Here is a 22,102-nt window from a genome sequence, read left to right as displayed (position 1 = left end):
CTAATTGTAAAATATTATTACTATTATATTGTAAATATTTAAAAACCTTTTAAGTTTCGAGAAATAAATTTTTGATAAATTATATAAAATTAAAATTATATTATTTACGATTTACTTACGAGATAACAAATCCTTTACAGCAAAGAGATAGAATACAGTAAGACCCCGCATAACGCAGCCTCGCTTAACGCTGTTTCAATATAACGCGGTCTGCTTGTCGCCTAAAAAACGCTCAAAATTTATGTTGATTCAAATTTATTTCATTGATTCGTATATAATACGATTATTCCCAAACACGAACCAATCAGCAAAAGATGGCAATTCGTTGTAGCGCTATACTTTCCTTAAATTTATGTTTGTTTGGGTACAATATTGGAAAAATATAACATCATGAATGCCATAGGAAATACCGACTTCTCTTGCAAGAATTAACTGATAAATGCATGAACGGATTGTAAAAGACGTTATGGCTAGAGGTATCCAAGAATTCTCAAGGATAAGAGCCTATCGCCGTATCATTAGGTTGACAAAATTGTCAACTAATATAACACTACTCGTCTTCATCTCCTGTATCTTCCGATACAGGAGATGAAGACGAGTAGTGTTCATCTCCTGTATCTTCCGATTCATCTACTGCATCGGAAGATGAAGACGAGCAGGATATTGAGGAGTTATTACAAGTTTCTGGTAAGAACATTACCAACGACGACTTCAAGTACTGGCATTTGCTTAAGGAAAGAAAAAGAAAGCGAATATTAAAACTACACGACTTCATCGCAAAAAACAAGAATTTCAGAAGAGCCAGGACCTTCGTCAAAAAAAGTTAACTCACATTTCTGTACGCATTTGTTTATGTGTTACTTAACATTATTATGCAAAAATTTATAGAAAAATAACTTAAAATTATAGTAAAATTGCTTATTTTTTGGTCGCGTGTTCCCTCTATCCCTATTTATTCTAAAATGGTCTCGTTTAACGCTGTTTCGCTTAGCGCTTTGTTGTTCAGGGACGCATCCCCCGCGTTAAGCGTGGTTTGACTGTAATATATTATTAAAGTAATACAGTAATCACACGTGGTATATCCAGAAATAATTAATAACAGACCGATGTCGATATTAATTGCAAAAATAATACATAAAATTAAGAATAATAAATAATAACGTATATCAACATCAATAATATTAAGTAACGAAAGATACAATGTACCTGATACAATACATAATATAAATATAGAAATTTGAAAACTAACACGAGTAATGGGTACATATATTAAAAAACTATATGAAAATAATCGAGAAAAATTGCGTAAAAATAAATATTACGTTACTTTTTATTTACCGCCTTAAAAAGCATATTTTTGATATATCAATATAGACGGCCGGATGGCCGAGCGGTAAAGGTGACAGCCTACCGCACAGGGGAACCCGGGATCGAATCCGAACGGGTCGAATAATCCCCGGGAAATTTTCGGGGGGTGGTCCGTTCGGATATGTCGGGCCCCGTCCCTCACCACCCGGTCGCCCCATTGTGGGCCTGGCCGAACCCATAATGGGCTTACTAAAAGAGGCCCTCTTAGTGCCCACAGGACGAAAACAGTTAAAAAAAAAAAGATATATCAATATATACGTAAAATTAAAGCAATGGAATCGGTAAAAATATTCGTAAAAAGTTATATACAGAGTGTTTTTTTAAACTGACGGTACTCAGAGACATCTGTAGAGCAATCTAACAGCCGGACTGTCGCCAAATTTGGGAGAGTGACTAAGGACGACATGGGAAAGAGATTCCGCGAAGAAAAAATAAGTTCCCAAATTCGCCGGTAGGGGTGGATTTGGCGCTGTTGTGGCGAAACAGCTAAGAATTTGTTGAAGGTTCACAGACTGCACTTGTCGAAGGTTCGCAGGAGACCGTTTCTGGTAGTAGCAGCGCCTGGGGAGTGGCACGACAATTGGAAATGACGCATTTGACGGTATGGCAAGTTCTGCGAAAAATTCTCAAGTTCTATCCATACAAGATAAGCAGCCTGCAAGAATTAAAACCAAATGACCATGCTACACGGTTGACATTTGATCTGACAGTTTACATAAATTCGGGTAAAAATGGCCTCATCACCCCAGAGAATTATCCATGGCCAAGCATCGTCCACCTCTATCCTGGCAAGAAATGTCAACCGTGTAGCATGGTCGTTTGGTTTTAATTCTTGCAGGTTGCTTATCTTGTATGGATAGAACTTCAGAACTTTTCGCAGAACTTGCCATACCGTCGAAGGTGTCATTTCCAATTGTCATGCCACTCCCGAAGCGCTGCAACTACCAGCAACGGTCCCCTGTGAACCTTCAACATGTGCAGTCTGTGAACCTTTGACAAATTCTTAGCTGTTTCGCTACAACAGCGCCAAATCCACCCCTACCGGCGAATTTGGGTACTACTTTTTTATTTGCGGAATCTCTTTCCCAAATCGTCTTTAGTCACTCTCCCAAATTTGGCGACAGTTCGGCTGTTAGATTGCTCTACAGATATCTCTGAGTACAGCCGGAAGTTAAAAAAAAAACACCCTGTATCATAAAGATAAATAAAATTATTTACACATGAAAACAAGTAAATATACTCTTTTCCTCTGACTTCGAGGAATTCACACTAAGACACAAACGAAGTAACGAAGAAATACTAAACTTTCATTTTTAACAATTCCATTCTCAAAAATCGAATGCATTTCGCCTAACGCGTCACTTCCGGCTGTCTCTCCACGCGCGTGTCCTTCTGCTCTAAGCTTCCATCCGTTTTAGATTTGATTATCATTGTTCGGATTTGTTAGAATTTTCCTCAAAAATTCGATCGCGCTCTGACACCAGTGTGTTCTGGGATTAAAATCCTCAATGACTGACACCAGTGTGATCGGAGAGTCGGCAACTCTTCGATGCCTTTTCAGGACTGACACCACCGTGTCTCGGTTGACACGGGAGCCCCGACGGCGATTTAGTTTAGGTTAAAAAGTAGGTCACGTGAGCGACTGCGTGTGCGAGCGATCGGATTCCGGGTGGAGATGGAGAGACAACCCGACATAAGTGACGTACTTAGACAATAAAATTAACAACTAAATAACCGTTTAATTCAACAAAAAGGAGTACATGATACAATATATCGATTTAACCTATCTATGAAGCGGTCACGGAAGAGAGAGAGTTTACAATTGTTCGCGAGTCGCGAAATACCTGCGTCGATGTTGATGATTTTTGATTTGGATTTCGGGAGAACTCCTAGGTCTAGAATCTTGAGGTTGTCCGGATGTGGATCGTTCGGCGGACAAGTCTGAATCAAGAAAGTTCTGGTCGGTTCCGGGAAAGTTTTTTCTAACGTGAAAATTCGCAGACTACGATTGGCACTGACACAGGAAAATTTCGATGACTTTAATTCCGGAGGGACTGGCGACGACTGCCTAAACTCGCAGTTACTTGCTATATTGAAGTGATGAAATTTACACTGTAAGTGGGAATGTTATGAGAAAGTGTGGTTTTTATTGCTGAGAACGTTAACTGACGATTTACTTCCAGGTGTAAAAGTTGACAGTTATCTGACAAACTTTTATTGTCAGGACGATATGGTATGATCTAGTTAAGATACGAAATACAACAGAAAAATCCTGTTGTATTTCCTATATACTAAACCTAGTTTAGGATGAGAGAATTTTTTAAAATGTAAAAATGAAATTACAGAAATTCATCACACTTGATATTTCGTCAAACAAAGAAATATAAATTAATACATACGAAAACACTTTTATACAATAGCCACTAAATAGTATCCCATGAGTAAACACAATATTAAATTTAAAAGCAATAAATTAATTTAAATTAAAGGCCGTATTTTCAAGAATTTACAATTATTCACCTGTACAGAACAAAAATATATTGTATTATGTTTACAAACGTTTTGAATATCTGCAGAAACTTTGCTTGTGATTTTTATTATAATATCACAAAACCGAAATATACATAAAAATACATTTCTTACTTTTTACATTACAGGTTTTGTTTTACAAAAGGTACAATAGTGTAACGCCCTTAAAAGCTGGATATTCTTTTCCTGAAAGTGCAATTCCAACACCGCAGAAATCAAACGGGATTCTGGGGTATCCAAAAGACGTTGGTCATATGAAATTTTTAAATATCCAGTATTTTTTGTATATATGATGTACTGTACAGTATTTAATGTATTAGTTTGGTAAGCCCCAAATACTGTCCAGATTTGTTTGACAGAAGAGCGGAGGCTACAAACAGTGTTCGAGTATCAAATTAACATTATATCCTGCAGACAAATAATGATTTGTTTGAGATCGAAGATCTGACTTTTCTTTAATTTAAGAAACTTTCAGCTGGATTTTTAAAATTTGACAGTACAAAATAAACAGGAATAAACACGCAAATAATACGAAACATAAATCAATAGATGACGCTTTGTGCATAAGATGGTCTATTACATTAATGTAATTAAATAAATTTGAGCTCAAAATTTAATCAAAACCGAATGTAATTCTGCACCATCCTATTTAATGTTATTAAATCCTTCCTTGCCTTACCGTACTATCCGCCATGACAGTACAGAACTGTGGCTCCCATGCAATTTGCAAAACCTACATTTCGGCTCCCACTGAACTCTTGCTTGCCCACCTCTGTAGAATACTATTACTTCTTTGTTATATTAAAGTACAATTATCGTAAATTATTTTAAACTGAATTTTCATTTATTTTTTAAAGGTTCTTTGTTGTCAACAGTTTATGTATGTATTTATAGTTACGTAAATTATTTCATATACATTAGGTTTATTATAATATATAATTAAGTTATTTAATTACTCAATAGTTATTAATATTATACAATATGCAGATTTTTAGCAATATTATAATTTTATTTTTAAATTTTATTTGTATTAAATTTATTTACATATTTTATATAATATTGTGAGATTTTAAGCTCTATTATGAGTTTTAAACTTTGATATTTTTAATTGTTTCCCTTCTTCCAAATTCCTTTTCGTTGGAGGTCAAGAAGATGACCTTTTATTTCCTCTCTTTTTCTACCGTGCAGTAAAGAGGTGACCTTTTATTCTTCCAAAGATGTTTGGTATGTCATGGAAAAATTCTCCCCTCACACCTAGGTGTGAATTGTACATTTCCGCCTTCGTCGTGATATCGGCGTTAACCAATTAGCGCGAGACTAAACTTGCCACTTCACAGAGAGTAGAGAAAGGGTCACTCTTACTGAGGGGTCCAAACCAGATAAACCCACACATTTCCTATCGCGCTCGATTTTGTCTATAATAAAACCGATTTGATGATTCATAAATGAAAACAAATCACAAGACAAATCTTAATCTTTCGACCCCTCCATCATTTGTTATGAGTAATAGAACTCCTAAAAATGTAATAATATTTGATGAGAAGTTCGCTTTTTGACAGTTAATATCAACAATTATTAGTCACAAATCGAACTTATAATATCTTACTTAGTCAGCTTTCGCACAATCGGATATAAAAAGGGGTTCTACCCAAGCCTCCGGGCGATCGTCGGCGGGAAGGAATCTGGATCAGAACCTCTATTCGAACTACCACCGACTTCTAGGAAGATTTCGGACTCCGATCGCCATAGGCTACCAGGTATTCATTTAGAAACCTGAACCTCTCTCTTTGGCTATGAGATTAGCTGACTGTTTAGAATTTATGTCACCCAGAACAGGAACAGAACAGGATAAAATATATGTTAGCTTATTGTCTTTCTATCGGCCTCTATTGTACTTTATTAAATGTTCGTTACTGTAAATCCTTTTTGTCATCCTTGAGTACGACTGACACCTCATCACGACCTCACTATCCCCTCCACTCGATTTATCGCCATCCCCTGACAAAGTAACGAACTTCTCCAGTTCGCGCCGGTAAGTGGGGGTCAAGCAAGAAGCTTTTTCCCCCTCGTTTCTCACAATATGTTTTCATTTTGGAGTATTATTAAATCGAAATTTTTATTTTATTACAGAAATATTTTGCTTATGGGAGATTTAAGCTTTTGTTGTCAGAATACGCAAGACATAGGGGAAGTTGTGTTCACGTGACTGGAGTGGTGTTGTGTTTGGTTATATTTTTTCATAATTGTTTCAAATAATTTATTTCTTAACAAACGAATAAGTAATTATATGTTTGTATTAAAGTATATCAAAAGCCTTCACTTTACTTTTATTTTCGATAAAAATGTTGTTTTTAATATTAATACTTTAATTATTTAAACGTGGAATTGGCTCTATAATTATAATAATTATGTTTAATTGTTATTTTGTAAGAATGTAAGCAAATTTCTTATTAAAAATAAATTTTATTTACGAATTTTCGAAAAATACGTTTAAATAGTTCAAAATATTTGCGATAGATGGCAGGTCATTATTCTTAAAAAAAGATTCGATAAATACTTTTATAAAATATAAATGACTATTTTAAACAAAAGATGGCGCTGCATATTTTCAACTAGAAAATTCAAACTTGCATATAAAACATTATTTTTGTGAAACATAGTTTTAATCAAATATTTCATGTTATGTTAATTGAAATACATTTTTAATATTTATTACTTATTTTTAAATACATATATATACAAGGTATCCCATAAATTTGTAAATAGTTTAAAAATTCATAAAAGTTGAAAGAATTGGTATATTTGAATGCGAGTTTGCGTAAAAGTTATTCTCACAAAGGGGGATTTTTTGGGTAGAGAAAAAGAAAATAGTTTAAATTTTGTCGATAGAGGGCTCTGAACAAAAGAAAAATCATTGTAATTGTGCAAATCTGAGTCTTATAAAATGCATGGTGTACGATTAACAGCTCATTTCTGAATTTTCCTGTTACTGGAGCTGACATACAGTTTTCATTATGATGTTGACATTGATGGATAAAGCAGTATTGGTGAAGTTGTTTTATTTCAGCCACGAATCCCCGGCTGAAACTTTACGAAGGTTTAAGGCACAGAAGGGAATAAAGAGAGGTTCGGGTCCGATCACTCCTGTCAGATTGCTTTCCATTTGCAAAGCCACATCAGAGGTACAGACCTCTGATAAACGTGGGCGCAACTCTGATCGCACCAATGTGTGAGCGATTCCACAAACTTCCCGTTTCTTCAAAACGTCGTACAAGGGAAACCGATCCGGCAGGAGTGATTGGACTTGAACTTTTCTTCATTCTCTTCTGTATCTTAAACCTTCGTAAAGTTTCAGCCAGCAGTTCGTGGCTGAGATAAAAACAACTTCAATAGTGCTTTATCCACTAATGTCAACATCATAATGAAAACCATATGTCAGCACCAGTAACAGGAAAATTCAGAAATGAGCTGTGAATCGTACACCATGCATTTTATAAGACTCAGATTTGCACAATTACAGTGATTTTTCTTGTGTTCAGAGCATTCTATCGACAAAAATTTCAACTGTTTTTTATTTCTCTACCCAAAAAGTCCCCCTTTGTGAGAATAAGGCTGCGACTCCACTAGCCGTAAAACAGCCGTAAAACTCCTCGCCGTAAAAGCTTTTAATCACGTGACCTATTTGCGTTTGCGCTCGGATTGCGGTGGAGGTCCGGCTAGCGAAGCTTTTTACGGCGACAGTACTATTACGGTGTATTCGTGATATATCAATATAAAGACAATAATTATATTCTACGAGTTTTCTCTATACTATAATTACAAGTATAGTAAAAGTAATATCTTTACTTTCATATATTGACTTTTATTATTATTATTTTTTTTTTTTTTATTTATTTTTTTTTTTTAACTCTTTCCGCCCTGTGGGCACTAAGAGGGCCTCTTTTAGTAGGCCCATTATGGTTCGGCCAGGCCCACAATGGGGCGACCGGGTGGTGAGGGACGGGGCCCGACATATCCGAACGGACCACCCCCCGAAAAATTCCTGGGGATTATTCGACCCGTTCGGATTCGATCCCGGGTCCCCAGAGCGGTAGGCTGCCACCTTTACCGCTCGGCCATCCGGCCTTTATTATTATATTATTAAGATAATATACAACATTTATAAGCTTAGCTTTTATATTATATACTCCTCTAAATTGAAGGATTTTCCTTTGGCCGTTCATATCGCGCGTTTTAGGAATCCATTATTATAATCGGGATACCTCTTGTCGTAGATACATGAATACTTTCGGATGTTTTCGATAAATCTTTCCAGATCTTCTAGAGTAGCCACGAGAGAACGTACACAAAAGCTCGTTTTCCGCCATTTTCGCACCGTGTCACGATGACCTAGATTTAACTGACTTCTGATTGGTGAATGGACCGGTTTACGGTCGTATTCGCTTCGAAAGTTGAACACTGCTCAACTCGCTTTTATGTTGGTTTTACGACCTGCTCAGGCGTAAAATATCATGGTCACGTGATTAAAAGCTTTTACGGCGAGGGGTTTTACGGCCCTTTTACGGCTAGTGGAGTCGCGGCCTAACTTGTAAACAGAGTTTAAAATCTGCTACTCATGAGCACCCCTTCCCATTAACTCCACATCTGCGATTGTCGAGAAATCGGAAAACTGAGGGGACACAAAGGGAAGAGTCAGAGAATAGAGGAGAGAAAGGTCACCACCTTTCAAACTGGACATATGTGGAACGGACGTTGAATTTATCTGTGCTTGTCATTGCCTTTCTTTTTAGTTCAATTATTGTATCATTAAAATTTATATTATTACATAACTTTTATGCAAACCGCATTTAAATATACCAATTCTTTCAACTTTTATGAATTTTTATACTATTCACAAATTTATGGGACACCCTGTATATAATTGTTTAAATATAAAACTACTAGCAGATGAACCCGGCGTTGCTCCGGCAAAAGATAACTTCAAAGATTAATAGCGAGGTTGCTGCCAAAGTTTTCAACGTGTAAACGTGAATGTCAGACGTTCGGCTTTGCCTTTCTGTAACCCTAGAAGTTTGACAATGGCGTTTGGAATGTCGAGCTTGAATGCACTGACGTTCCAAACGCCATATTAGAGAGGTTGCAGCCGTCGTATTCAGCCCAAAACTTGAACGGCAGACCGTCGATTGCCGCCATCTGGCAATTCTAGACGGTCGATAATGGCGTTTGCTATGTCTAGCATAGTGAGTAGAAGATCGATTTAAACTTTTTCATTTTTTTGTGTTTGTGGTTGAAATTATGACGTGTTTTATTAAAATAATGATTATTTAATCATTGACGAATAATATTGTCAAGAAACAGGCGATTTTAATCCAGAGATTATTTAATTAAATAAATCAACAAACGCCTAAATAATCGGGCTAACAAACGGCTATAATTAAATAATAAATATAAACGAATTTGGTATAGAGGTGAGCGTTAAGCGCCATCTCATATCTAAATTAATAATTACAATTTTAATAATTTAATAAATAATTTAGAACATTCTGTAAGAAAATAACTGAACCGGGGCGGAGCTTGAACCCGCAGTCTCCGCTTGCCGTGCGGTGCGCTATCAATTTTCTTTTCTTCCAGAATGTGATGGCATTTAACACTTACCTCTATACCAAATTCGTTTATATTTATTATTTAACTATAGCCATTTTTTAGCCCTATTATTTAGGCGTTTGTTGGTTTATTTAATATATCTTCGGGCTTTGAGATGTATTATATTTATAATTATTTAATTATTCTATTTTTTAGCAAGCGATGTCAAGTGCCTATAGAATTTACATATATTTGGCTTCATAATAGCTTATCTTAAGATAAGTTTGTTCTTCCACGGCATCTTCTACCATCAACAGCGTATTACGTTAGTAAATTTTCTGAAAATTAATTTTCCGAACTGCTTTCGAATTTACATAAGGGTTAATGTTACCCTAGGTATCCAAGATGGCGGCTCGTTTCTGACTCCAGCATACAGAAGCAAGGAAACAGTGGGGACACACGTTTTGTAAACCTGACCTATTCTAATAAATTATCATAATTATTAGCAACTAAATTATTAGAATAGGTTAGGTTTAGAAAACGTGTGTCCCCACTGTTTCCTTGCTTCTGTATGCTGGAGTCAGAGACGAGCCGCCATCTTAGATACCTAGGGTAACATTAACCTACATTAGCCACTACTTCCCTGGACAAAAGTATGAGGTAGTCCTATCGTCCTATCGTACGGTAGGAGAATTAAATGTAATTATTTAGCGTTATTAAAACATCTGCTTGCCGTGTACAAGTGACGTTTATACTTGCGCCGCAGCCTCTCTATTGTCAAACTTCTAGGCTTACAGGATGGCAACGCTCACGTCCGACGTTCACGTTTTCGCGTTGAAAACTTCGGCCGCAATTTCTCTATTAGATTATTTCATACTTCTAACCTTTGTACTATATTATATTGTAGTATTTTATTTATATTTACTAAAGTTATCTTACGTAAGAGATTATCATACCATGTACCCAATCTAACACGTTTAAAAATTCTGTAAATTCTGTACAGTAGAGGAATAAAAAATTTTTAAGACGTGTTAGATTGGTCATTCGGTGTGATAAACTCTTACGTAAGATAACCTTTATAGTTATATAGTCGATCTTACCCGTTTTCATCGGGTGCAGGAATTAGGTCCCTCCTCTTCCGAGACTGATTAAATAATTTTTAAATGGGTCTAAAAAATGTTGGATTTTCAGCAAAAACGCAAAAAACCGCATCTAAAATAGTATAGTAAAAGCCGAGTTCTTCAGAGTAATCCTCAATTAAAGGAAAAAGTAAAACTCTTTCTTGTATAACTATTTTCACCGACAAATCCTGTACAACTCCGGAGTTTCTTTTATATATTTCGAAATATTTATTCCATTCTATAAGTTCTGCTAGCCATTCATCAGTAGGTTTAATAAGCTCTCCGTAAGATGCTGCATCTGTAATGGAATTCTGTAGTTATGGTGATTTTTAATTTTTTCAGTGGAATTACCCGAGTTCGGGAGTTTTTCTTTACATTTATAGGCAAGATATCCTGCCATATATTCGAAAGCATCGTGAGAAGTTTCTTCAAAGATTGTGTTAAAGTCTGGATTGCAAGTACAGTTTTCTGAAGATATGTTTGAAGAAAAAGTAGTTCTACATTCAGTATACTAACCTGTATTTTCACTTGTCACTTCTACGTGTGCCTGCTCTAAAACTTTGGGTATAATACATTCCTCTCGTGTTTGATCTGTAGTATTTACTTTTGACTCTAAAATACCAGGATTTTTCCTAAAATAATCAATCTAATCCTATATATATCATTTCACTTAAATGTGCTTCTTGTAATTCCAAATCTATACCATATCCAATTTTGCTTGGAACAGAACCTTTTGGTGCATACCTATTAAAAACGTCGAACCACATATTTACATCTCTAATAAAATTACCCAACTCTCTGCCATTTTTTGTGTATACCGGGTAGGTAATGTAAAAGAACTGTAGCCGCGGTATTTGATAAAATCCGAGCTGCCAATTTAACATTTTGGCGCTGACTTTTTTGACAGTTTAAATGCTTCTGGTTGATTTTCTAACAAGAATTCACTTCGATATTGGTGATAGAAATGAGAGCTTGCAATGGATTTCTTTTTTTATTACAGAGCCGTTTTCAAAGTTAAAACCTACGTCAATAAGCCAGTTTTGCAATAATTTCGATAAATGTTCCTCATTTATCTGCAAATATATATATACATGATTTTTGTATTTGGATGAAGGAAAAACGTTTCGTTGATATACAAATTTAATTCTCTCCACAAAATCATGTTATTGCAACTACAGTCACTGACGCAAGCTACTATATTATACGATAGTAAATAAAGTTCTGCTATTATTTTTAAAAGTATCTCCCTTGTCATTTTTTGATCAAACCCAATATAAACAGGTTGCTTCCAATTTGAAAAAGACTTCTTGCCACGACCACTTGCATTTGATTGTAAGGGCCTAAAACTTCACGCGAAAGACGTCATACTCTTCAACACTTCATCGAATAAAAGCACCACTGTTTTTTTTCGAAAAGTGCAAAATTTTCTCAGACAATTTCAACATTAATAAGACATCTTTTAATATTCCTTGTCGAGAGCCCCATTTCTTCAAAGACGATAGTAATGAAATTTGACCTTTTGTAAAGATCTGTGTCAACAAATCTGTAGTTATCTAGTGTGGTGTTCGTAACAAGAGGTACACGATCCCGCGAGCGAAATGGTACAAAATAAAACTTAATACAAAGTAGTTTTATTCTCTCTGAACAGGTTCTTTACATAGGATCCCAACTTTACAACTTCTAGAATTTTATATATACAGGAATTAAAAGTTTGTCCTCAAAAAACAGTTGTCTTGCACACACGCGACAATCTGACGAGGACCGTATTCACTTACACTAACTTATACTAACTTAAAACTAAAAGAAATTGGAAGAATAGAAGAAATAAGGAAAGATAAGAAAAGAAGTAGAAATACCCGGGTTTCTTTGCGATGTGTCTTTAGGTGGGGAACAACTTCGGATCTCTCTCTTTTGTTACGTTTGTAGCCCTTTTCCTTATAGATCTTTCGTCTATAATCTTTTTCTTTCAGACTGAGTCGTCTTTCCTCGATGATCTCTCTCTGCACTTTATCCTCTTAGATCACCCTTCTCCCTTTCTGGAGCACTCCTTTTCAGCTCCTACCTCTTTGGGATTCCAACCCAGACTTCCTTCAAAGTTCTCTTATAGGAATTCCTTCCTATCGATTCCTTGGCTCCTCGTAGCCTCCAATCGTCGGACACTCGATCTGGAGCTCTACCTTCTCTCGTCAAGAGCTCGACCCAGACTGGCACTCTTTCTGTCTGTTTTGCTTCAGGGCCTCACTCCCTCTTTTGTTCTTACTATTGAGGGAAAGATAATCCTCCCCCAAGGGCAAAGAGTTAGACAAAGAGAGTTCTAGGAAGAGTTAGACAAAAGAAAGTTCTAGAAAGAGTTAGACAAAGAAAGTTCTAGAAAGAGTTAGACAAAGGAACAAAGAAAATCTAAGACTAATTCAATATAAAATATACAAAATATACAATATCATGGCCGACGGCCACACTAGTTTGATTTTTGTCGATTTGGACGAAGGATATTTCTTCTTTTGTAATATCGTAATAAATCGTTTGCTACATTTATTCTTTTCTTATTCAGGTATACCTTACCTTATTGTTGGTAATTGGTTCCAGGAGAAGCGACGTAAGTCGAATTTACTTGTCACTAGGCTAAACCACAAATTACCATTCGCAGTTCTGTATTTTATTTATAAATGCATTTTTAATAACATATGGTTAATAAGAATCTATTATAAGCTTACAAACAAATAAATTTCGTTTTTAATATAGTACAGAAAAAAAAGTAATCTAAATTTACGAATACATGTACATGTTTACAATTTGGTGATGTTTACAGTACAGTAGATCCCCCTATAATACGGTAGATACGTTCCGTGTTATATGAATCAGTGTTGCACGAGTCACTTAAATACGTGAGCCAATCACAGCCCGGCACGTGTGCAGTTTAGGGGCTACGGCTGTTTGAAAGGTTTTCTTCCTTAAAATTAATCGATTCTAGACTAATTTGAGTCGAACATTTCCAAAACACGTATAATTTTTAGGGAATAATCATATAAACTCTGCTATAAACAAAAACTAGTAGGATTACTTACCGAGTGTACACCGTTCGACAACGCCATTGCTTAATGGTTTCTTCATTTCAAGTAACCTATTTGTTTTTTTGTAACTTTATTACTTTCGGATTCAGGGGCCCCTACGACCTCGGGGCCCTCCCCTAAAGACGGCACTGGTAACAGACGGAAAAGTAATTACAAATAATATAGTTTATTCTTGTGATCAATTATAAAACTATAACGAACATAATGAATAACAAGTTTATTTATACAGTCAAACCTGTTTTTATGCGGTCTTTTTTTGTGCGATTTTTTATTTGTGCGGTATAGTTGGAGACTAGTCTCATGCGTTTTGTCACGTCTCACGTTGACTTATTATAGCATAAATGCACTTATTATAGTAATATTATTGCACGAATATGCGAAAAATGAAATAATTTATTTTTTAAGTTAACAAAACACCACCTGGACAAAAATATGTAAAACAGACGATAGACGAGACGATGCAGTCAAGTGCTGACATCTGTTGTCAATAAATTTTACGTGTGTTTTAATTACGTTAATTAAACCTTCAAAGTGCTTTCACATTCCTGGACCATTAAGATAAGATTCACTTCAAAGCGTAAATTGAAGGTAAATGTAATGTATTATTTTTTGTACTTAGATATAAAATTTTAGGATTTTTATTTTGTTTAGACATAATCCCTGAAAATGAATAAGGGCAGAAACAAAGCGAAGAGGAAGGTAATTTCCTCAGAAACTAAGACTACGATTTTAAAACGAGTTATTTTCTATGTGAGACTTTTTTATGCGGTCCTTATCCATCGTATAAAAACAGGTTTGACTGTAATTAATTTTAAATTCACTCCCTCGCACCGTTGAAAAAATTCAATTTTATTGACTTGTACGATTAAATATCTTGTCGCAGAAACCAGATGGCGCTGTTGTCTACGAGCGCCACCGCTTACAGGGCACTAGGAGGCGCTCTGTTTACCATTCGCGCCACCTATTTTTACACTTTATTATTGTCTAATTAACCATTTTCCTAACTTAATAAAAATTACTTTTCTTCACTAGTAAATCAATTTAAAAAATAATTTAATTTCTCAGTAACTTTTATTAATTTTAAGAAGTAATATGGCATAATTTCGGAGCTTTAAAAACGGAATAATTTTACGTCGCGTTTTCTTGCAAGAGTATCGCACCTAACAACAGGAGACATAAGACTAAGCGAGGCAATGCGTCAGCGCGTCGCATTACGCGAATTTTTCATTTACTCGAAATTATTTTTTTCTACTTTTATCATTTGTACTGGTCAAAGAAACGTAATACTATCCATCGCAATTTGCAGCCCCGAACAGCGTGAGGGATAGACATTTTATTAACTATACATATGCAAATTATTTAATTTACTTCGTGACATAAATGACAATTAATAACCTTGGCTTCTTCGTGTCACTGACAATATTAGTCAACAATTCCCGGATGTAAGGCCAGAGAACGACTGTACATTTTCTTTTCTTTTTTTACTTTCCGAAAACTCTCATCCCTGCAGGCAAGAACTAGAGTTTCCATCAGTTGTGTAATGTAAATGTATAACAGATTGCCTAGGGCTCACATTATGTAAGGCCTAGACAAACAGGTGAACTAGGGCCTTATCTTTAATGGTTTTAATAACAGGAATAATTAACTCTTTAGCTAATTTCGGGCACTCTAAATCTAGGATCCAGTCGAGTGCAGTTTGCCAGGCATAAAATTGACACTGCACATTTATACTGTATTTAATTATTGATTTAAAGTGTCCTTCCTATTCATAAAGGGGCCTTAATCTTTTTTAAAAAATGTAATTTTAGAGGTTAAATTTTGGCAAAACTTGTCACGATTTATTAACGATAATTCTAAACGACATTTTTCTTTTTGATGTTATCAGTAAAATATGAAGGATAGAATTTTCGGTTTTTTAGTATTCAAAGGGACAAGTTGATTGAAGGACATACACTAATTCTCTAACTTGTCACGTGAGTAAAAGAAAGGTTATGAGGGTTGACATCCTACGTTATTTTACTACAAAATATATAAAATAAGCTACCGTAATTAGGCGAAATAAACTTTTGATAGGCATGCAGTACGGGTAAAACTGTACGCAAGAGAATTTTTATCAACAGGATATAGCTTGAACCATTACAAGTTACAGTTACGAAGCAATTATAGAGCATCCTGCGCTAGAAAATCTATACTTTTTGGGGGATAATTTAAAAATCGCGTATTAGTGGAGCAAATTTTACCTGGTACGAAAGATTAAAAAAATTTAAAGGGGGAAACATACTAAAACACAAATGTAGCCTATTAACTGCAGGGCATAGTAAAGTAATTCTAAAGTACTCTAATTGATGCGGGCACGAGATTTTCGGATTATATGCTAAGAGCAGGAAACTCGTCAGTTCGACTCGAGTACCTAACTAGTTTGCCCGAGACCCATTTTTACACAATGCCTTGGGCGTACCGGTGAATTCGGACCCTTTCTTTCCACGTTATTATTATTATTAAATATTGCTTTTTTTGCTGCATATAGGCCCTCTAAATCTAAGACTTCGGGTAGTATCTTGTTTTTACACGTAGCATCACTGAATTTCATCGTTAAACGACGCACTAAATCGGTAAATTTGGTCCTCCTCCTCTCGCTCTTAAAGGGGAGTAAGACAATCATTAAGCTTCTGCAATTGTTCTGCTGTTTCCTAGCCACTTAAACTGCACATTTTGACTAAAAACGCATTTCTCGGCATCAATTCTCTCTTTATAACCCATTAAAGTAATTTAATTCAGCTATATAATTAATTTACCTTGAATAATTCTTACAACTCCGGCATTTTTCAACACTAACACACCAGAAATTTTAAAAAAACTTGTTTTTATAATCAAAAATTGATTGTATCTTGATTTAAAAATAAATAAATAAATAAAATACCTTGAGTGTTTAAAAAAGAAAGAAAAAACCTTTACTTGCTACAAGGTCGAAGATAATTTTTAAGTATTAAAAAACACCAAGGAGGATGTAATATTGTAAAACACAGAAAACAAAAGAATTTGGGAAAATTAATACTTTCCACAACGGAATCCTGTCAGTTCGAATTTAAAATTGACCTATGAAATACCGTTCCGTTCCGTTGATTACTTTCACAACTGAAATGAACACAACTCCTTTATAATATTAACACAAGTATAAAATAAATTTAGTGTGGATGCAGCCAACTCTAAATTATACAATTATGAGTCATGCCTATCGATTAAAACAGCTGCGCGCAGCGTGACACAATGTCGATAAATCGAAAAAGACCAGGTAAAATTCGACAGTAAATTCCGTTTATAACGATCGTCCTTCGTTTCTAATAATATCTTAACAGCTAATATGTGTTATAGCCTGTAAGTGAGCATTTCCTTTGGATAACCAATCGAAGAGTGAGATGACGATCGACGTATTACGCAAAGGAAGGTGTTACTCGTAGCAGCTGAGTGGAGAGGAAGGAGATTTGAATGTTGTGACGTAAACACATCGGGGAAATTATTAAAGTTGCACGCATCACAAGAGGGATAACAGCTGTACAGCAACATGCCCGAGCTTACTAACTCCAAGATTCCGCCTCCCGACAGGCAGACCGTCGAAGAATTAAGGAAGCAAGTGTTAGAAGAAATAGAAAAATCCCCCGGTGAGTGGTGTTTTAATTAGTGTTATTGAAGTGTAGGAGTAACCAAGAATTTTTCCCTTTCCTTTCTTCCGTTGTTTATTAGAACAGAACAGCATAAAGGCATTGTCTACAGTAGAATCGAGTTCTTTGTTACGCTCCTTTGTTGAATAATAAACATATTATGACACTAGAATGGCTATTTTTAGACACGTAAAATAGCAATTTAAGTGATGAATGAGTAGAATGAACCTGTTTTGAATTAAATAACTTTCACCCCTCACCAATGATGATTACTTTCGCTCGATTGAAAGGGAAACACAATAATTTGACTTGTGTGGCGCGTGTGGAGATGAAAGTAAAATAACAGCTTTGTTACGCAGAGAAAGAGGAAAGTAAAATCTCAACTTTCGCTTTCTTTCATTTGGTAAATTTATAAAACTGCTGTTTAACGGTTTATAAGTAAATTTATGTCACATTTGGGCGTTTTTCTAATATTTTTTACGTTCGTATACTAGATACTGTAGTGTTTTATTACATATCCGTAATTCTAAACCCCCCTATCGAAAGGGCGTATATCGATTTACGCTCTACAGACTCGCAACTGTCTTTATAAACAACTCCTGTGTAATACAGTACAGATATACGCGAGAACAGAAATTGCTCAACGTTTATTATTTAATTAAAAATAAAAAGAAAAAAAAACATTGCAGTGTGTTGCAGAGGTGTTTAGCGAATTGATCAAACAGGATCGAGTTTTAGAGTCAGAAGACCAGTCGACCTTCGCCAAGTTATGTCTTAAAAATGTCGTATAAAAACATCCAGTGTAGGTGACGTCATAATGATATCTCGTGATACTTGCGGCCGGAAAAGTGAGTCACGTGGCTAGCTTTCTAGACCGCAAACGTCACGAGAGTTTTAGTGTTTAACTCAATGAATCGAATCGATTATTGTACGGAGTCAAAGAGATTAAGAATAAATTGTTTTATTTCTAGAACACGAAAGATTGCTATCGATTTCGATCGTTACGCTATTTTCTAGCATTAAATTTCATTATTTATAAATTATAAACTTCCATTCCGTTCGAGCGTGAAAGGTTTACGTGTGGCGGATATAATTCTGTCATATACAATAGATTGTTTAAAAGGCTTTTGTCGAGATAAAATGGATTGTGTACTCTTCTGTACCTGGATATTTTGTTAAAGATTAAGAAAATCGCCCGTACACATTAATTTCCTCAAAGAAAAATGAAAAATAGTCCGTAAATATATTTTTAAATTAAGGAAGTATCGAATAGAATAACGTGTCCGTATCGGTACAAGCTATCATTTTGTTGTAGATGCGAACACTCGCATCGCGAGTAAAGATGGCGACTAGCTACTGTTGGCTTAAATTCTTAATGTAAATTATAATTTACCATTCTTAGAATCGTATTATGCGGAAGACGTTAAGAGGTTGAAAGATGACGACGAATTCGTCAAGAGATTCATCGTCCACCAAGCACTGTTGCATCCTAGTGAGGACAGGCTGAAGAATGGCATCGCCATGGCCAAAAAGGAATTTAAATGGAGGAAGGAGAATTCCATCAGAGGTATTTAACACCCATTTTTCTGATGAAAAGTAAGTGCAACGTGTCTAACGATACTGTTTCGTTTGCAGAAATTAAAAGGGACGAGTTGCCAACCGAGTTCTTCGATCGCCAAGTTATCGTTCCTTACAACAGAGACAAAAATGGATGCTGCACGGGTGAGAAAATGCCCATATTTTCACTTTATTCCCGTAATTTAGCGTATCAGTTTCTCGTAACGCGTGATTCACATAATGAGGTATAACTAATTAGCGAATTTAACAGCTCGTTACTTTGAGTCACGAGCGAAGTCAATTGACTATTGGGTTGTTTAACATTCCCTCCCATTTCTTGTGTTACGCATGGAATGTTCCTATTCTCCATAAGACATATTTGGCTATTTAGAATATAAATGAGCCAAAATATATTTTCTAAAGAATAGTTTAGAAGTTATTACCTGTTGCGAGAGGACCCGAAACAACTGCACGTGATTTATGCTGAAATTTGATAACATTTTCAGCCTCCCTTTCGCAACACATACTCATCTCCCAATGAAGCTCTATTGAAAACTTCTAGTAGTATTAAGAGAAGTCTTTTGTTTTCTGGTAGTGTTTCTGAGAGCAAAAAAGGTGAGAAGAACGAGTTCGGCGGAGAAGCAGGACTTGGAACGTTTCGTCACTTACTGGATAGAAAGCGTAGAAAGCATCAATCCCGGAGAGATGTTCACCATTATCATAGATTGCACGGGAGCGGGGCTTAGTAACGCTGTAAGTCATTCTTCCTGTTTTAATTTACGTTGCTGTTACGTCGCGTAACAAATATACCTATGCCTTTCTCGTCACGAGTCTTTATAAGTTACGTCTCATTTATATTTAGAATATGGACCTGTTGACACTCTTGATTAACATGGTGAAAGAGCATTACTTGGCCATTGTAGGTGAGTATCAATTCGTAATTGATTTTTGAATATTTTTTCTCACTTGAGGAATATTCAATGTGAAAAGTGTTTTTCACATCAAAAAGCAATAAGGATTGATAGTCAAATGTTTTAGATATTATCTTTAAAAAACGTTGAGAAAATTAGATCTGGCAACATCACTCGAAATTTTCGAAATAAGCCCTCTGGTGGTGCGGTTAAAGTTATTGTGACGTATATTTCGTTTTCTTGTATAAAAATGCAGTATAATTTCGTAAAACCCAAGTTAAACGCTTCATTGTGTTTCCCACGTGCATAAATCAGAATCCTTATTGGTTTATTTAATACAAAAATTAAACAATGGGCTATGGCACGCGATGTATACGTACTTTTGACACAACACTGAATTAGCTATTGCGTTTAAGACAGACGGTTGCTAAGAAAATTTCTCCTAATCAGGCATTTACACGATGGAAATTGAAGCTGCGAGCTTCTCTAGTTGTGATGAATAACTAATGGCTTCCTTTACATGCCAAATTTAAAAAAACCCCTAAATTTACCAATAATATAACACGTAACGATATTAACAGTATGCAAATTAATATTAGCCCATTGTATAACTTAAATATACTAGCTACTGTTACATAATTATGTAAATTTATCTAAAGGACATATCATCGTGGCCAATCTACCGAGCATTTTGGTAGGTAAGTAGAATTTCTAGTATTTTGATCACATTAATTATTGTATAATAATACCCATAACCGTATGATTTACAGCTACATGGAAAATAGTCAAGTACTTGTTACCACCCGCAGCTGTCGAGAAGGTGAAATTTGTAGACAATAAAACAATAGGAGAATACATAGAGGAAGACAGATTGCCACCTCACTTGGGAGGAACGGTAAGTCCGGATCCAAAATTAGACATTTAAGTGGTAGTATGGTTGCCACCACAACCCAGATTATTATTATTAGTAGTAGTATATTCTTATAGCTAGGGAACCGAACAGGTGCCAACTTTGTTACTGACGTCACTTTCAAGGTAATCAATAACAAGGTTGGTATCGATAAGGCAATTTTAATTTTGCATACGGAATAAAACAATCATAATTGTCGCGCGAGCAGTGTGTGTCACAATTTTCGAGGAAAATACGTAATATAGAGGTGATTTTATGCAAGCCGATTGAAACTAGTCATTAATTTCTTGTGTTATTTTTTCTTTTAACAGAATAACCAGGAATTTGGATATTATCCATTTATCTTCGCCGAAAATTATCCGAAATGCAACGATACTAGGATGGTTTAAAAATTCTCTCCATATTTACTTGTATACATTTACAATAACCTTGTTTATAAACAGTTATTCATAGTTACTCATTTTATATTGTTAATGATTATATATACCGGGATCTATATTATACCTACAAAACTTTTGTATATGAAAAGATGACTTTGTATTAAAAATTTTCCAAACGTTTTGGCTATTGTTTGAATTTTACAAAACAATTAACACTGTCTATAATGATCCAAATTACTCTTTTATGGAAATAGACCCATCTGTATTTTCAGTAACACATTAAATTCTCAAATTTTTCTTAATAAAGTAACAAAATGCACTTTGTCTGAACTCAATAGGATTCTATCAAAGGAAGCTGGAAGATTTCTAAGTAAAAGTTACACCAGTAATGCCAAAAGTTATTAAATTCGCACTTGGAATCAGTAAACTAGAATCAACTAGTCAGTGACCAGACATAGGATACCTTTGTAATGTAATATGCATTTTTCTGTCGAGAGGTTGCGTAGCAATCGTCTATTAAGTGTTTTGATCTAGACGTTTCGCTTGTTGGTAATATTTATCAAAATGACTATAATCACAGAATGGTTGATTTTCTCTCGTCGTTCTGCTGTTATACCACTTACTAAATTTTCGGAAGGAAAACACTGGGCACGCATGCATTTGCTGTTAAGTAGGAACGTATGTTTAGTTGTGTGGCACTCTCAGGTATTTAGCGTCTAAGTGAGAGCAAAGGTTACTTAAATCACCCTATATTTACTACAAAGTAACTTGGCTCAGAGCTTACATATAAAATTCAAACCTAAATAATGCTAAAAGTTATTTTCAATGTTATAAAAAGTGACATTAATCTATTTCATCTCAAAGTTTCTGTTATGTTAATTAAAAAAGAGTTTCTTACAATATGCATATTGATAGGAACAATATCCAAAATGTTTATTTGCATCGAAGCAACTAAGCAGGATTCTTGCCTGTTAAAATGACTCAAATTTGACGTCAAAAATATATCTTTGCAA

At 35.2% G+C, this 22,102-nt stretch overlaps 1 protein-coding gene across 1 annotated transcript; it reads left to right on the top strand.

Annotated features, from left to right (window-relative positions):
* Positions 1-16,979: 16,979 nt before the first annotated feature.
* LOC136970358 (motile sperm domain-containing protein 2-like) lies at positions 16,980-21,269 on the top strand. Its single transcript, XM_067264788.1, has 8 exons — positions 16,980-17,331; positions 18,734-18,898; positions 18,967-19,053; positions 19,484-19,641; positions 19,751-19,811; positions 20,459-20,497; positions 20,570-20,694; positions 21,021-21,269. The coding sequence occupies exons 1-8, from the start codon at positions 17,235-17,237 to the stop codon at positions 21,096-21,098; spliced, it is 810 nt and encodes a 269-aa protein (XP_067120889.1). The 5' UTR covers positions 16,980-17,234; the 3' UTR covers positions 21,099-21,269.
* Positions 21,270-22,102: the final 833 nt, after the last annotated feature.

The sequence above is a fragment of the Centruroides vittatus genome, unplaced genomic scaffold (assembly GCF_030686945.1).
Source record: "Centruroides vittatus isolate TY-2023 unplaced genomic scaffold, ASM3068694v2 contig_1924, whole genome shotgun sequence".
Classification (NCBI taxonomy): Eukaryota; Metazoa; Arthropoda; class Arachnida; order Scorpiones; family Buthidae; genus Centruroides; species Centruroides vittatus.
The sequence above is the reverse complement of the archived record's forward strand: the minus strand, read 5'-3'. Positions and strand labels throughout refer to the sequence as shown.